Below are 18047 nucleotides of genomic sequence, written 5' to 3'. Positions count from 1 at the left end.
AAAACCAAGTTTATTCTCTAGTTTGAAAAGGAAGGCAAACAGTTGTTCTGTGAAGTTCCAGAGAACAGAACAAAGCCCAATAGGTAGACATTTGGGGAAAGCAAATTTCATTCATTATAAGGAATCATTTCTAACAATTACAATTATCCTAAAATAGAACTGGAGCCTTGGGAGGTGGGGAAGTCCCCATAAGCTGTGTTTAAGCAAAGGCTGGGCACCAAAGACAGAAATGCAAAGAGCAACCTCCCCAGTGCCTCCCTGCAGGCAACACTCCAGTGGGTCTCTCCTTTCCCTAAAATTCTGAGGTCTGGCAGGAGTGAAAGAACCGGGTTATTCAGACAAAAGCCTGGACACAAGGATGCTGACAGTGGGGAGGGGGGAGGTGGGAGGAATACGCTGGGAAAAGCCCTGGGGGGTGGACTTTGAGGGAGGCACTAACAATCATTAGTCTAGGTCTAGGTGCCTAGACAAGGGACAGGATGGGACAGATTAGAGCAGCGCCGTGTTACTTCCACACGCTGGACACAGTCCAGGTGCTAACAAGGCCAGCAGGTTCTCCAAGGTGTATCCTGCTGACCCACTGTGCCTCACTGAGGGTTTTTTAGTAAGAACCACACCACTCCTGCTTCCAGACGGCTTTGGAGTAACTCATCATGAAAGACACGGGGTCGTTAAGGCGGTTAACACCAAGAGGGCGCATCCTCCTTCCCATGGGTGGCCCTCTAGCCTGCAGGCGCTAAGGGATGGTCAAGATGCTATTGCTACTTTGCCAGGGGTAGAAGAGTGGGGTGGCAGCTGGAGACCTGGGGCCCTGAAACTCTGAGTGAACTCATCGGTGACGGGGAGGTGATCTCGCTTCGTAACAGGATTCAATTCGCACCCGGCCTCGGTCCCTTCCAGGGATACCACCCCATGTGCTATGCCAGCACAGACGAGGACATCCTGAGCCACTGGGACGCTCTCCCCACCCCCAGCTTCCTCAACCCTAACCCCTTCAGACGTCATGCCTCTTCTGATGGGCCAGGAGCCTCTCCTCGTCATCAAAGGTCTGGCCGCAGATAGCGCAGCAGAAAGCGCCATCGCGGATGTGGCTCTTGCGGTGGGTGATGAGGTTGGACTTCTGGCTGAAGCTGCGGTCGCAGTCGGGGCACGCGTAGGGGCGCTCGCCAGTGTGGATGCGCCGGTGGGACACCAGGTTGGACTTCTGGCTGAAGGCCTTGCCGCACTCGGGGCAGACGTAGGGCTTCTCACCGGTGTGGATGCGCCGGTGGGCAGCCAGGTATGGCTTGTGGCGGAAAGCCTTGCCACAGTCTGGGCAGACAAAGGGCCGCTCAGGGGCATGGTCACGCCGGTGGGCGGCCAGGTGGCTGCCCTGTGAGAAGCGGCGCCCGCACTCTTCGCAGGCAAAGGGCCGCTCGCCCGAGTGGACCCGAGTGTGAGCTACCAGGTGGGTCTTCTTGCCGAAGTTCTTGCCGCACTCAGTGCAGGTGAAGGGCCGCTCGCCGCTGTGTTGCCGCTGGTGCGCTCGCAGGAAGCGCTGTAGGCGGAAGCTGCGCCCACAGTCCTCGCAGCTGTACAGCGCTGGGGGCACAGCTGCCGGGGCAGGCGGGGGGCCGTGCGGGGCTCCAGGTGGGGTCTCGGGGACAGGCTCCCCTGCAGGTTTTGGCGGGGCCTCTGGGATGGGCTCCAGGGGGACAGCTGGAAACTGGGGGCTTCCTGAGCCAGGGGCGCCCTGCACAGACCCCTCAGACCGCTTGTGGATCTTGCTGTGCGACAGAAGGTTGGGTTTGTGCCGAAAGCGGCGCCCGCACTCTGTGCACGGGTAAGGCTTCTCGCCGGTGTGGATGCGCCGGTGGGAGGTCAGGTAGGGCTTATTGGTGAAGCGCTTTCCGCACTCGGGGCACTGGTGCGGCCGCTCACCAGTGTGCACCCGGCGGTGCGCTATCAGGTTGGGCTTGTGCCGGAAGCGCTTGCCACAGCATGCACACTGGAAGGGGCGGTCAATGGCATCTCCACCAGGCCTGGGGGCTGTAACCGCAGGGCGGCCCCTGGGCCGGGGTCCTAGGGCTTTGGCTGCAGCCTCTTCCAGAGCCTCAGCCACATGGACCCGCTTGTGAGCAACCAGCTGGTCCCATTGGGCAAAGCTCCGGCCACAGTTGCCGCAGATGAAGGGACGGGCCTCTGGGGGGTGCGGGTGGCACTGTCGCAAGTGTGAGCGCAGCTGCTTTTGTCGCCAGAAGCGCCTCTCGCATTCGGGGCAGGCAACGGGACGCTTTGCAGCTTCGTGGGCGCGTAGGTGCAGAACCAGAGCCACCCAGCCTCTGAAGCCCTGCCCACAGGTCTGGCAGGCAAAGCCCAGGTCTGGGGTGGCTGCCGCATGGACCTGGCGGTGCAGTGCCAAAAAAGGGGCGTGGCGGAAGCGGCGCCCACACTCGGGGCAGGGCACGGGCAGGCGAGCATGACACCTCCTGGCATGAAGCCACAGGGCCACCCACCCTGGGAAGTGCCGCTTACAATGGGCACAGCGGTGGGTTCCCCCTGGGGCTTGGCCAACCAATGCAGTCGCCGAAGTGCCTGGTGACCTCAGCCCATGGGGTTCCTTCTCCAGGGTCTCTGGTGACTCCTGGGAGGACCCTGAGAGGAGTCGGGAATGGACAGGGCCCATGGCCAGGGGCCCCCTGCAGCGTCGTTCCAGCATCTGTTCTTCTTCTGCTGAGGGCAGAAAAGCAAGTCACTCAAGGGACCAATGTGTCCTATCCCAGTGCCTCCCTGTCGGCCCCAACCCCTACAGGGGCGTTCCCCAAATCTGCTTCCTACAGGCCTGGACTAGGCTAGAATAAGCCGCTTCACTGTGGTCATCTGACTTCAATCTTGGGTTTCTGGGGACACCACAAGTACACTTTTTGTCTCCTCATAGACTTCCTGGAACCTCTCACTGCACCCGCCCAAATCCAGAGTGTCAGCAAGGCTGGGACCCACAACACAACGCTACCACAAAGGCCTTCCCAAGGTGGCTTCAGTCCGCAGCAACGCTGTGCAGCTGGAGATTAGACAGGAGGAACAGTGACCCAGGCCCCAAGAGCCTAACTGAGACTAGGGGGGAGCTGCTATACTCCCAGCCAAGGGGTGGGGGTGGGGTGGATAGAGAGAGAGAGAGAGTGTGTGTGTTCGAATGAACATGCTCTCCAGGCTTAAAGATCTCTACTGTGTGTGTGTGTGTGTGGTCGAATGCACACGCTCTCCAGACTTCATTGTCCCCAACCTCTGACCAGAAGCCAGTTAGAACAGCTCCTTTTTTGCCGGGTGGGGGTGGGGGGTGGGGGGGTGGGAGGAGAGGAGGCTCTGAATGCGATGCTAGCAGCCTCTTGCCAGGCACCAGCCTGTCCAGACTGCACCCATGTTCTGCCACATGTCCTCCTCCAAGCAATGAAGACATCCCAGGGAGGAAAGTGCTCCTGGAATCCAAACACTACCCACATCCTGCTTACCTGAGGGCCCCATGCCTGGCCCTGCCTCCCTTAGGATGCTGGGGATTATTGGGGCAAATGAAGGGGAGACAAGAGATTAAGCGCTGTCCCTCTCCTGGTCCTGCCTCCACCAGGGCAGGAGTGAGCCTGCATACTACTCATCCACCTGATAAGGAAGCCCCAACTCAAGAGCCTCTCACAGGAATTCTGGGGTGGGGTAGCGCCAGGGGTTGCCTGCAGGTCTAAACTCTCTTCACGCCAGATTTCCCTAGATCCTGCCCTGAGAGTCTCGGAGAGTCCAGGGAACTGGCACCGGATCCGACCCGTGGCGGCCATCCGTCCCCTACAGGCCCGGGTGGCCTAAGCTCTGGGCTGGCTTGGGACCACAGAAGAGGCCAGACCCTACCCTGGAGACTGTGGGGCTGGGGATACGGCTCGGTCCAGCTCCGCCTGGGGACGCTCCTGCGGAGACTTCCGCGGCTGCAGCACCTGCTTCGGCTCCCGCTCCGGTAGCCCCCAGAAGTCAGCGAAAACTGCAGCAATAAAGACACCCCTACCCCCATGGCAGAGCTCAGGCCTCTGGGTGCGGAGAGGCCAGCCTCACCTGCTGAAGGGGAGAGAAAATGCACGTGAGGCTCCGGCGCAGGCGAGCGGTCAGCGTGGCGTCCTCACGCCACCAGGCGGCCCGCCCCTCCCCCGCCAACAAAGCCGCGCAGGGTGACCTCAGCGGGCGCTCAACTAAAAGTCCAGTGTATTCCCCCCCCCCCCCCGACCCCAACCAAGGAAGTGCTCTGTGGGTCGTGGCCACTTCGCTGCTGCGGCAGAGACCCCCCTCCGAGCGTTCCCTGCTCCCGCCAGGGTCCCGACTCCGAGGAGGGCAAAAGCCGCTGGGCGGCCCTGCCCCTCCCCCAACCTCACGGGATCGGGCTGGTTCCCACGGGCTGACCAGGCCCGCCCGGCGGCCGCGCACTGCGCCGGCTGGGACCGCGCTGCGTCCGCTCTCGCACGCGTGTCCACGGGCGCACACACGGCTGCCCGCACCGCCGCCTCAGCCGCCCCCGCCCGCTGCACACACCTCGCGGGTAGCGTCCATACCGCCGGCTGCGCAGGCTCCGCGTCCGCAGCGCGGCTCGGCGGCGGGTCGGGTTCACCGCGGCCGCCGGCCCCCCCGCCGGGTTCCCAACGCCACGTGACTACAGGAGCCGCCGAGGGTCAGGCGCGGGGCGCGCGGCCGCCGGGCGGGGCGGGCGGAGCGGAGGCGTGGAGCCTGAGCCTGCGGGCCGTCGGCGCCCTGCAGCCCAGCGCGACTGCCAAGGCGACCACCACCTGGGCTGGCGGAGGCCGTTTCCGACCTTTTGTCCCTACGGTGGACGCCGTCCTGGGGCCGCGTGGCCCGGTCCCTCAGCCGCGGTTTAAGCGCAAAACTGGGCAGTGTGCCTGCAGCCCGGGCGTCTGCGTTCTACTGGCTCCCAAATGGAGAATGGAAACCGTAGACAAGGGAATGCCCTCCCTCCTGGCCTTGAGGTCACGGGTGGGGCAGTGGCCGCTGTGGCGCGCGTCACTGCTCTTGGAAACGCGAGGAGGCCGCGTGGGGTCCGGGAAGCAGGTTCGAGCCGAGCCGGCCCGGGGCCAGCAGGTGCGGCCGCTTTCCAGGGGCGCTTCTGGTTTCCGGGCGGGGGCAATGTCCTGCTCAAGGGCTTGTTAACAAAGCCGGTCTTCCCACTATTGTGTCCAAAGCACTTTAAAATCTGTTGCATAAAGAGGAATTTAGAGGAATATTAAAACATGCAATAGTTCCACCTCCTAGAGTAAATGACATGTAGTATTTTGTAGTATCCCGGTGGTTTTTCTGTACTTATCTGACGTCATTGAAGGATCCCTGCATTCGGTCTTTTTTCACACACCCAAACCGAACCAAACTCAGCGCCATGTAGTCAATGTTGACTCAAGAAAGCACCCTGTGGGTTTCTGAGACTGGAACTGTTTCTGCGAGTAGTATCGGTCTTCCTCCCCAGGAGCTGCTCGTAGTTTTGAACTGCCGATCATGAGGATCACAGCCCAATGCATAACCACTACACCACCAGGGTACACAATTTTCACAATTACACACAGTACTATACATTTTCTACCCTGTTATTAGGTGGCCTTTTATAACATGCTTTTAAGGGCTGCTGGACTTGTCTGTCTCATAAGTTTACAAATAGGTTGTTTATAAACTTCACATTTTTCTAGAGTCATCTTTTATTGCATAATGTCTGTTAAAAATTATAGAAGGGAAGAACTAAAAGGTCAAAGGTAATTAATAGTTAAATGTTTTACAAATTATTTGCCAGGAGAATTTATTATTTATCCTTCACATGCTTTTTAATTTTTCCAAATTTAACTTATAATAGTTGTTTCTCTTTCTTTTGATTTACACTTCTTTGATGGATACAAGTGGGTGGATTTTTTTTCAAATATTTGTTGGCCACTTGTAACTTCCCTTGTGAATTTGTTTATGTCTCTTTGTACTTTGCTATTTGCACAGTTTTAAAAGTTGGGAAATTGGTTTTATTTCACATGGGGGGGGCAATCCTTATAAGTAATTAACCCTTTGTCAAGTATGTTGCACAAACATTGTTCCACTTATGCTTCCAAGTTTCATGTGAGAACATTTTGTTTTCATGTAGTAAGTAAAACCTGTGAGTTTGTTATTATTTCTGTCTTTTGTGTTGGGTTCAAAGTGGTCCCTCCCATTCTGAAAGTATGCTTTCTGTTTGTAATATTGTCACAGAAAATAAGTTTTCATTTCTAGTAATTAAAATACTTCCTCTTCACACAGGTTCATTTGTTTCCAAATGTTCTTGTCTAAAATCACTCATTTTCCCAAATGAACTTCAGAATTTTAGGTTAATATTTTAAAGACCTGATTGGCATTTGGAATGCTTGATGATTCATGACATTCCATGTGTCATAATTTCCATCTCACAGTCTAGTTTTCTATTTATAGATTCAGTGTACAGCTTTTATACATTTCACACAAAAAAGTTAACAAGTATAGAAAAGCCACCTCTGCCAGATGACACTGTTCTTGTCCTAGCATATTGTAGACTCTATGTCCAGGCTTGGTGGTTACTGAAGATAGATTTTTCCAACATCTGGACAATAAGAAGATGCTTGTGGTAGTCACCTAATCTGGTGTCAATTTAAGGATTAAGAGTGTAGGGGTGGAGTCTGGCTGTCAATCTGGAGACAGCCTATGAGACTTCATTGTGGGCATGGCTTTCTCCTGAGAATTCTGGGAAATCTGTTACTTCTTCCTTGGAGGCGGAAGACCTTTCTCCTCTCCTCTCCTCTCCTCTCCTCTCCTCTCCTCTCCTCTCCTCTCCTCTCCTCTCCTCTCCTCTCCTCTCCTCTCCTCTCCTCTCCTCTCCTCTCCCCTCCTCTCCCCTCCTCTCACCTCCCCTCCCCTCCCCTCCTCCCTGGGAGACATTGCAGAAGACAAGCCATATGAACACAACCTGACGTTGAAAGCCAGAGAAGCCACAGAGAGACCCCTGCCAGCACCGAGATGTTTACAACACCACTGGACCCAAAGACTTTCTACCCACTGGCATGTGATCATCCTGCATTTGGCTTCATTGCATGTGTTTCGTCAGTCTAAAGAGGACTTTATAGATTGGTATCAGACATATGGGCTAATATCATATTTATGGCCTTGGACTGGACTGGGTTGGGATGTTTTCTCATGTTCAGTTCCTCTTGTATATAATCTCTTTTTAAAAAATCATTTTATTGGGTGCTCATACAATTCTTATTACAATCCACACCTACATCCATTGTGTCCAGAACATATGTACATTTGTTGCCATCATCATTCTCAAAACATTTGCCTTCTACTTGAGCCCTTAATATCTGCTGCTCATTTTCCCCCTCCCTCCCCACTGACCCCTACCTCATGAACCCTTCATCATTCATAAATTATTATTTTGTCAAATATTACACTGTCTGACGTCTCCCCCCGCCTTCTTCTCTGCTGTCCCAAGGGAGGAGGCTATACATAGATTCTTGTAATCAGTTCCCCCTTTCTACCCCACATTCTCTCCACCCTCCAGGCATCGCCACGCTCACCACTGGTCCTGGAGGAGTCATCTGTCCTGAATTCCCTGTTTCCAGTTGCTATCTTTGCCTATGTACATCCTCTGGTCTAGCAGATTTGTAAGGTAGAATTGGGATCATGATAGTGGGGGGAAGGAAGTTTTTAAGAACTAGAGGAAAGTTTATGTTTCATCGTTGCTACCCTGCACCCTGCCTGGTTCATCTCCTCCCCACAACCCTTCAGTAAGGGGTGTCCGGTTGACTACCATTGGGTTTTAAGTCTCCACTCTGCACTCACCCACATTTTCAATGATATGATTTTTTGTTCCTTGATGCTTGATACCTGATCCTTTCGACAACTCGTGGTCACACAGGCAGGTGTGTTTCTTCCATGTGGGCTTTGTTGCTTTTGAGCTAGATGGCCTCTTGTTTATCTTCATCAATCTCTTTCTTATACACATATATAAGTCCATGAGGTTGTTTGTCTAGTATACCCAGACTAACACAATGCTACAGTTTTTATCTAAATAACAATAGTTAACATTTAAAAACTAAACTCACTACCATTGAGTCAATTCGCACTCAGAGGACTTCTGAGACTATAAATCTTTCCAGGAACAACCAGTCTCATTTTCTTATTTGGGAATTCATTGCTATCGAGTTGGTGGAACTGCATCTTTGGATTTTGAAACTTTAAGTCTTTATGGTAGTAGACAGACTCATCTTCCTCCCATGAACCGGCCAGGAGGCTCAAACCATTGACCTTATGGTTAGCAGCTCAGTATGTAGCCCACTAAACCACCAGGGCGGGTGACAAACTCCATATCTATTTTGTCCTCTCAGCAACCCTATGAAAAACTACTATTCCGGTCCTCCATTTGTAAATGAGACAACTGAAGCTGAGTTGACAGATAGGAAGCTACTCACTGTGAAGGCTGAGGTGTCTTTCTTAACCACTAAAGTGATCTCACTGCCTTCTAGCTGGCTCTGACTCATAGCTGCCCTACAGGGCAGAGTAGAATTGTGCCTGTGGGGAACAGAAAGCCTCATTTTTCTCCCTCAGTGCTCTGATGGGCTCAAGGTTAGCAGTCCTGCAGATAACTCCCTATGCCACCAGGACTTAGTGCTGTGGCTGGCACAGAGTAGGCACAAAATGAGTACATGCATCCTAGTGCTGCTTGACTCCAATAACCACACCCAAAGCCCTCAGAGGGAATGTCTTCTTAGACTTTCAGTCACTTCATGTCATCCATGGTCAATCTCTTTTCTCAGACTCTTTGCTTAAATGAAGACCCTAAACTACTCCCTCACACCAGCCTCCACTGGATGACACATCTTCTAGCCTAGTCACAAGCTAACCATCTGCCATCACTCACTTCCTCTTCTGGCATACCCAGAGAACATGAGTGGCAAAGGAGTTTGGGTGATGGAGGAGGAGAATTCCTGAGTCAGAAAGGAGAAGCCTTGGCATTTGAGACTTAACTCTTCAGTGTGTCCTAGAGATGGATGTAAGAGGCTGCTAATGTCCTGGCTCAGTGGAGATCATCTCAGTGTCTGCTGTGTTTGCTAGTGAAAGATTCAGGCCCCACTGGACAGCAAACACGTGTAGGGTTTATTCCATTTTCCCTCCAGTCGTACCTAGCCTCGGCTTTGGGATTAGGCAGCAAAGTATGTGGGCAGATGAAGACCGGGGGAAACATGTTCCAGATGAAACATCAAATTGCATTATTGGGGGCAGCCCTGCGTCTGGAAGAGGGAAAACCACAGCCGCCTCTCACAGCCGCCTCTCACCGATGTCCCAGAACTTTCGCTGGACACCAGGAGGTGACTGCTCGTTCCCCAACAAGTGTTTGTCAGTGCCCAGCATCGGCCAGGCTCTGTGCCTGGTGCCAGGCCTCTTCAGACGACCAGCTGGAAAGGGTCCCCATCACTTTTTCACTGTGTGAAAGGACAATGAGTGATTCTTAGTGCTGGTTGAACTATGGCAGTATCTCTTGGGTTGGTAATTAATATGAAATAACTGTTGATAATTTCTGAATGGACGACTGTTGAAAGCTGGAGGATATTAAGGGGAAAGAGGAACATTTCACGCTAATGGAACTCAACTATTGTCGACTCCTTGAAATAGCACTCCTAAGGCAGGTAAGAACGAGATACTGACTAAAAATGTAAGACACAGAAATAATTAATTTCCTGGTGTTTGCAGACAGATGTGGGAGATGGCAGAGAGCCCATATCACACTGACTTGGATGACGGACGAGTCCATGGCATGTGCTCCCACCAGCAACAACCTGGTTACAAACGTTACCAAGGCCCCGCCTTCTGACCCCCTCCAGTTTCCGGACATCTAACCAAGGCAGCCATAGCACAAGATGAAGGAGGGCATCTAATTTCTCTAGGTTTTGCATTATGGGTGAAAGGAGGGTGTATTAGACAGGGTTCTCTAGAGAGATAATTATATCTTTCTATATATAGATACAGATAGATATGTAACACAAGAAATGAATAGTTAAATTATAAAGCAGTACAAAAGGCTCAGTGCAACTCACTTCCGTGAGAGAGTTGTGAGACGCTGGCAGTCCTTCAAGTCATGAGGGCCACCAGGTAGTCCTCAGTAGAGAGAGCTGGGCTATCTCAGCACAGGCAGCAAACAGTAAGGCAGGTCACCAACAGTCCCCAGCTCCAGAGATGTACATTCCAATTCTCTGGCGAGACAAGTCTTAAAGAGACCTCAAATTACAGTGACACATTTCACAGGTTAGGTGTCCCACAGGTAGTGTAGCTTGCAAATTGAGGTACAGAACAAGCAAGGCAGCTGTACACTGGTCCAATGATCATAGAGTGAGAGACAAGAAAGGCGAGGCTCACGGAGCCATTTATCTCTCCACCCTTCAATTAATCCCACAATAAACTAATGATCTCAGAGGGCTTGTTGGGTCATGTAGAAGTCATTCATGAAAAAACTCAAGTGCAGTGCATTCTGCAGTCCTCAAAATATCATTAAATACATAAAGCGTGCCTTATGCCTGGTCAGTACAAATGGTGTAAGAGGAGCCCAATTGAGGAGCCTCAAATGTCAGTCATCAGAACTGCTGCACAAGACACTGCTTTCCTGTGTCTCTATTTCCGGCAGTCTGTTTTTCTCAAAGTGGAGGAGCGTGGCTGTTGGAGGTGCCACCGAGTCTGCTCTGACTCAGGGAGGCCCTCCGGACCCTGGGCCTGCGCCACCATCACAGCGGTTGCTCTGCTGGAGCAGTTGGGGAGCCATCGGGGCCTTCCTCTTTGTCCTAAACTAACAACGCTAAAATCCTTCCATGAACTTTTACTATTTACTCACTTAGTCCACATGTCACGCCATTCAATCATATCAAGAAGAGTTGTACAGTTGTCACCACAGTCGATTCTAGAACATTTTCTTCTTTCTGGTAATCATCATTATTCATGTAATTTTTTTCTTTTTTTGGTAATTTTTATTTTCTAATGTGGCAAAAATATACACAACAAAACATTGTCCAACTCCACAACTCCTACTCATATAATTCAGTGCTATTGATTATAATCTCCATGTTGTGCAGCGATCTTTTTCCAAATTATTCCACCCCCAGTGACATAAACTCAATGCCCCCTAAGCATCCCCCTCTCTTTTGGTGACCCTCTACTTTACTAAGCATAATGTCCTTCTCCATTGGCAAGAACGGGTACCAGGTAGGTGTCTCAGGTTCCCTACAGAGAAGAAGAGCAAGCCTAGATAAGTCACACCCTGGTGGTGGGTCTTGCCTGGCCCTGCTCATCCCACCACTACTACCACCTGGCCTAGCCACGGTTTCCCTCCCCTGAACCCTGTAGAACACCACACAGGTTCCCTGCTTCTGCTCAGGCTCATAAAGCCCAGTCTCTAAACAGAATCAGATCAGATTTCTGAGAATGGCTTCCCATTACATTCTGAATAACATTCTCAGCTGGCATGATCTGGTAGCTTCCCTGGCCTGACCTTCCTGCTTCTGCTGCCTCTCATCCCACTTGCCTGAATGCATGCAGCTCCTCACTTCTCTGATGAACTCTGAAACAGCTTCCTCTTGTGTGGGCATCCAAAGACTGCTGTAGCCTCTTACCAGATGGGGGCGGCTTAAAAGGGTGCACATTTATCACAATTACGGAGGCCAGGAGTCAGCTTCTGTGCGCCAAAACCAAAATGGTGGCAGGGGCTGTAGGAGGAATTCCATTTCCTTGCCTTTCCTCAGTCCCGGAGCTAGATTCCTTGGTTCCTTCTCCCATCTTCAAAGACAGCAGAGCACTGCATTCTGCCTCTGCTGTAGTCAAATCTCCCTCTGTCTCTCAGGACACTTGTGAGTACATTTATGACCCACCCAGCTGGATAACAGAGGATAATGTCCCCATCTCCGATGTCTTCATTAAATCCCATCTACAAAGTCCTTTTGCCATCTGTAAAGGAGTACTCAGCTTCTAAGCTTCCAGGCCAGATCTTTATGGAGCAAGTTCTAGTATCTTCTTTCCACTAACTTGCTTCATTTGTCCTCACAAAAAGGGTCATCTACGTGAAGTCATTCATTCACTCACTTAGATATTGTTGGTCTAGGTGCCCACTACAATATGAGTCACATAAAGAGAGGGGCTTGACCTATTTTTTATACCACCATACAGCCAGTCCATAGAAAAGTATTGACCCATGATACATAGTTAATATTTATGGGCCAAATTAATGAATAAATGTAAGAGTTCAATCCCAGCTACTTTGATTAGCCCACACTGAATTCTTAGACAATGCCAAATTCTCTAAGCAGCACTCAGCAAATTATCTAGCTAACAAACTTCAGACAGTATTTCTCTGACTACTATGTAGTAAGCAGGTGGTGGGAGTTTGATAAAACTTTTATTGAGAAACAGTACCATTTTATATTAGATAAAAATTCAAACCAGTATGTGAGTGAGGAAAAACACTCCACACTTGGAAGAAAACCCGAGTCACTAACTCTGCTCCTGGGTCAAATAAAGGGAGGGCCCTGGTTGGAGGTAGAAGTGCCTTCAGTGTGTAATTCTCTAGCTATAGAAAACTTGATCCCAGACCGAGTGGCTGCAGTGCACCTCTGCCTTTAGAGAGGCTGAGGTGGCCATCAGACCCACACTCAGTGGGAGGAGGTGGGCCACTACTGGTGACCATGTTGCCAGCGAGCCTCTTGGTCATAGGGCCAAAAATTTCCCAACAAGTGAACAGTTGCAACAAAGTATGTTGGTGTCTCACCCCAGGGTGCAAGTGTTCGACTTACTTTGCCGAGGAAGCGACTTGTGTTCCCTTAGAAGTCAGGGCTTGATTAATGTTTCCGTGCCATGTGGGTCTCCACTCTGACTTGACATCTGGGTATAACTTCTTCACACTAATTCACAAGATGGGTTCAGATGCCAGTGAGTATCAGCTAGTGGTTGGTCATCTTCTGAAAACTAAACTTGGTGTGAAAATGCAAAGAAAGTATAACTACAATATCAGTAGAGTCTTGTAATTTAGCAGAAGCAGGTGTATTTTCAAGTGTTTGGTTTCCTGTGGGTGGTACGTGCTGCTGTTTGTGAAAGCAATCTGTACATATTTACCAAATAGCTAAAAGAGTACCTCTAATTTTAGCTCATTCCTACCCAGATGCCTTCCAGATAAAACCACTTGGGTGACTTGGAGGCATCAGAGTATAAATCAAGCATCCGGATTTCAATTTTGGGCCCTGTGTCTTGTTTCCAGAAGTAAATCTGTGCCACGGTTAAACCCAATGCCTTCAGAGTTGGCTGGTGAAGTCTCAGCACTGATTTGCCTTTTCTTTCTTAAAGCACGAGGAGAATTGTCTCTTAGCAGGAGTTAAGAAAGCTAATTTTTTGGATGTTAGAAATGGCAAACGGAACGGTTAGAAGTATATTTAACTGCTATATACTAACAATATTGAAATACTACTTTCAACAAATAATATACACAATACAATTAATATAAACAAGAATACTTGAACATACTTTTAAAAATACATAATTTCCCAGTGTCTACACTATTCTTATAAATCTTTCTGTCAGCTGAAATGCTTTCTGCATTGGTCTAAAGTCCTAACAAATTTGCACATGGGAAATAAAACAATGAAAAATTTGGCATGGCTTTTAAGTCAAGGTGGAGTTCAGACAAGTGATGGCAGATGTGATGAAATGAGGTTCTCTATGTGCCATTTTCCACCACTTGTCTGTCAGTTTATTGTACTGTGGTGATGTGTGTGGTGTTGTGATGCTGGAAGCTCTGTCCCTGGTATTTCAAATGCCTGCATGGTCACCCAGAGGGAACAGGTTTCAGCAGAGCTTCCAGATGAAGAACAGATAGCAAAGAAGGAATCTGCTCCCCACTTCAGAGGAAGTAGCTGCTGAAAACCTTGTGCATAACTTCAAAACGTCGATACTGAAGGTCTAGTGAATGGAAACAGAACATTGTTTAAGAGACTGATGGAGGATGGGCCCATCAGCTCAGAAGGCACTGACTGGACTAGGGAGGAGCTGCTTCCTCAGAGTGGAGTTCACCATGGTGATGGGAGTTGGGTAAAGTCTGTGGAACTAGAGACTTTGGGATCATCATTTGCAAAAATCAGTTAATGATTGTAACTTGGCATGTGCAAAGTATGAATCTAGGAAAATTGGAAGTAGTCAAAAATGAAATGGAATGCATGAAGATCCAGATCCTAGGCACTAGTGAGCTGAAATGGGCTGGTGTGGGCCATTTTGAATCAGAGAATCATCTGGTTGCTTATGCTAGGGATGATGCAATCAAGAGGAGTTATGTGGCATTCGTAGTCAAAGGGGATTGTTTACAAGGTCAATCTTCGTACAGTGCTGTCTATGATAGGATTATGTCTATCCTTCTTCAAGGAAATCCAATCTCTACAACTATTATTCAAAAATGTTCAGCACCTTCAAAAGCTAATGATGAAGGAATTGAAGCATTCTACCTATGTCTTCAGGCTGAAGTCTATCAAACATGCACTCAAGATGCCTTGATGATTCTTGGCAATTGGAATGCAGAAGTTAGAAACAAAAAGCAAAGAACAGTAGCTGGAAAATATGGTTTTGGTGTTGGAAACAAAGCTGGAAATCTAATGATGATTTTGCAAGACCAACGACTTCATTGCAAATACTTTTTTTCAAGAACGCAAATAGTGATTATACATATGAACTTTTCCAGGTAGACAGAATTCAAATAGACTACATCTGTGGGAAGAAACAATAGAGAAGCTCATTACCAGCAGCGAAAACCAGACCAGGGGCTGACTGTGGAACAGACCAACAATGGCTCATTTGTAAGTTTAGGTTAAAGCTCAAGAAAATGAAAACAAGTCCATGAGAGCCACATACGACCTTAAGTCTAGCCTACCTGAATTTCAAGGACATCTCAATAACAGATTTGATGCCTTGGACACTAATGACAGGGAACCTGATGAGCGGTGGGAGGACATCAAGACCATCATTCATGAAGAAAGCAAAAGGTCATTGAAAAGGCAGGAAAGAAAGAAAAATCCAAGTGGATTTCAGAAAAGCCTCTGAAACTTGCTTCTAATTGTAGAGTACCTAAAGCAAAGAGAAGAAATGACAAAGCCAAAGAGCTGAACAGAAAATGTCAAAGGGCAGCCCAAGAAGACAGAGTCAAAATTATAATGAAATGTGCAAAGGCCTAGAATTAGAAAACCAAAGGGGAAGAACACACATAGCTTATCTTAAAGAGAAAGAATAAAAGAAAAATTCAAGCCTCGAGTTGCAAGATTGAAAGAGTCTGTGAACAAAATATTGAATGATGCAGGAAGCATCAAAATAAGATAGAGAGACTACATAGAGTCACTGTACCAAGTAGAACTAGTTGACATTGCACCATTTCAAGAGGCAGCATCTGAGTAAAAACCAACAGTGCTGCAAGAAGTCCAAGCTTCACTGAAAGCATTAGCCAAAAACAAGGCTCTAGGAATTGGTGAAATACTACCATATACACTCGTGTATCAGCCAATTTTTTTCAGCACACTTTTAATGCCATTTTTGTGGTAAAATTAGGTGTCCTGGCTGATGTCTGGGTCAGCTTATACTCGAGTATCTAACTGAAATATTTCAATAAGCTGATGAAACACTCGAAGCACTCATTTCTCTATGGCCAGACATTTAGAAGACAGATATTTACTTGTACAACTAACTGGAAGAAATCCCTGTTTGTGCCCATTCCAAAGATATATGATCCAATAGAGTGCTCAAATTCTAGAACACTATCATTAGTATCACATGCAATAAAAATTTTGCTTAAGATCATCCAACAATGGTCACAGCAATATATGGATAAGGAGCTGCCAGAGGTTCCGGCTAGAGTCAGAGGAGGACATGAGACAAGGGATATCATTGCTGGTGTCAGATAGATCTTGACTCAACGCAGAAAATGCCAGAAAGATGTTTACTTGAGTTTCAATGACTGTGTGAATCACAACGAGCTATGGATAGACTTGAGGAGAATGAGAATCCCAGAGCACCTCATTATGCTCATGTTGAACTTGTACAAGGATCAAGAGGCAGTTGTGCCACCAGAACAAGGGAATACCATATGCTTTAAAATCAGGAAATGTGTGTGCAACAGGGTCAAGATATGTGAACATGTTTTACAAGGTGGAAGGGAAGGAATCGTGGTGGCTGACTGGGCAGAGCTGAGCTCTGGCAGGGGGTGATCTAAAGAAACAAGAAGACTCTATCTACTGAGCCCAGAAAATGCTCTGGATAGGAAGAAAAATAGTAAAGACTAGAAGCAAAGGGATGAAAAAAAGTCATTACATGCAAATAGTAACAAAAAGAGAGGTGAGGTAGCTATATTATTGTCAGAGGGAAGAGACTTTGAGTTTTAAAAGCAGGTTTTAAGAGAAAAAGAAGGGCTTTACATATTAATAAAATATTCAAACCAACAGGAAGATAGCATAAATATGAACATAGATATTTTTCCTGAGAAGAAACCCAAATAAATGAGACAAAAGCCAATGGGGTTCAAGAGGCCCTTTAAGGTAAAATGATTGAGATCTACTTGCCCAGATCTTAAAAGAAAGAAGAAAACCAGATTCTCAAAGAAGAAACTAGTCTGGGGGACTAACAGTCTGCAATTCTCAAATTTACTTGGACTACCCCCTTCCCCCCACTTTGAGAAAAAAGAAAAGAAACAAAACTCAAGGCCCCTTGGCAACATTTGTTCTGTCACACACACACACACACACACACACACACACACACACACACACACAGCCCCTATTGTTCCGGTGTGCCCTGGGGGTGGGAGTAGGGTTAATCAGCCACTTTGGGATGCATCAGTTTACAGTTCCTCAACCACAGCCTCATCTTCTACCCAAGACCGGAAGAACTGGATGTTGCCAGGCCTCATTTACTGATGTTAGCCATCTGAGACACAACTGATGGATCCTAGGAGAAAGGGAGAAAATGGGAACGAAAACAAATTTCACAATAGTTTTAAAAATTCAGACTCGCTGGACCAGTTGACACCGTAGGACTCTCCAAGACTATTGCCCTGAGACATTCTTCAACCTTGACCTGAAACTAGCCCCTGAGGTCACTTTTTCCCCTAAATAACAGACAGGTTGAAAAAGTAGAGTACCACCTGTGATACTGTGCTAATTTAAAACATAATCTATATGAGACCAAATGGTCAACAATTAGTTTAAAGCCAAGAGGAGAAGGTACGGTGGCAGAGAAGGCCAATGGATAGAGACTGAGTGAGCAGGATAGAAATACTGAGAACGTTTACACCCTGTGAAGGGTGCACCCAATGACACAGGGCGATCCCCGTAGACACGGTGGCAAGGGAACCTAACTGTTCTTTGACACTTCACCAACACCCACGTCATTACTGCTAATGCAGGAGATTCGATGGGGAAAGTCATTTTAGGCTTTAATACCCATATCCACTAAGAAGACTGCCAGAAAGATCATGTATCTGTGCCCCAGGGAGCAGCTGGCGGGTTTGAACCACCAACCGTATGGTTAGCTGTTCAATGCTTAGCCAACAGCACTACCAGAGAATAAGCTAACCCAAATCTAGGAAAAGGGAGGAATTAATAAGAAAGAGAATGAAGATAACTGAAATAAATAACAAGAAACACTAGAGAAAATCAATAAAACCCAAAGTTTGTTCATTGAAAAGATCAATTATATTAGCTAATGTTTAGCTAGATTGACCAAGGAAAAACAAAAAGGAACACTCAGCAGAAATGAAAATGGAGACATTATTATTGATTTTACAGAAATGAGAAGGACTATAAGGGAGAAATGAACAATTGTAAGTCAACAGAGTAGACAACCCAGATAAAACAGAACAATTCTTAGAAACACACTGCAATGAATGGGGCCAAACATCCTGGGTTAAGGACGCCGCCTCTACAAGACTGCCTCATTTTGGGCATCAGCCTTAATTTTCCCCAGGGACAGGCCCTCCTGGCATTGGG

The 18047-nt window shown here is 48.3% G+C and overlaps 1 protein-coding gene across 5 annotated transcripts; it reads right to left on the bottom strand.

Annotated features, from left to right (window-relative positions):
- REPIN1 (replication initiator 1) lies at nucleotides 1-4643 on the bottom strand. Of its 5 annotated transcripts, none has more exons than XM_075558806.1 (3): nucleotides 4543-4643; nucleotides 3874-4020; nucleotides 1-2712 (listed from the first exon to the last, which is right to left on the bottom strand). In XM_075558806.1, exon 3 carries the CDS (start codon nucleotides 2696-2698, stop codon nucleotides 995-997), a length of 1704 nt encoding a protein of 567 aa, XP_075414921.1. In that variant the 5' UTR covers nucleotides 2699-2712; nucleotides 3874-4020; nucleotides 4543-4643; the 3' UTR covers nucleotides 1-994. The 5 variants fall into 5 exon arrangements, with proteins under 5 accessions (XP_075414921.1, XP_075414920.1, XP_075414917.1 ...); XM_075558805.1 differs by having other exon boundaries at nucleotides 1-2709; XM_075558802.1 differs by having other exon boundaries at nucleotides 3874-4074; nucleotides 4543-4634.
- Nucleotides 4644-18047: the final 13404 nt, after the last annotated feature.

Source organism: Tenrec ecaudatus, chromosome 9 (genome assembly GCF_050624435.1).
Source record: "Tenrec ecaudatus isolate mTenEca1 chromosome 9, mTenEca1.hap1, whole genome shotgun sequence".
In the NCBI taxonomy this organism is placed as follows: domain Eukaryota; kingdom Metazoa; phylum Chordata; class Mammalia; order Afrosoricida; family Tenrecidae; genus Tenrec; species Tenrec ecaudatus.
Note: the sequence above shows the minus strand (reverse complement) of the source record. Positions and strands in the feature narration are given on the sequence as shown.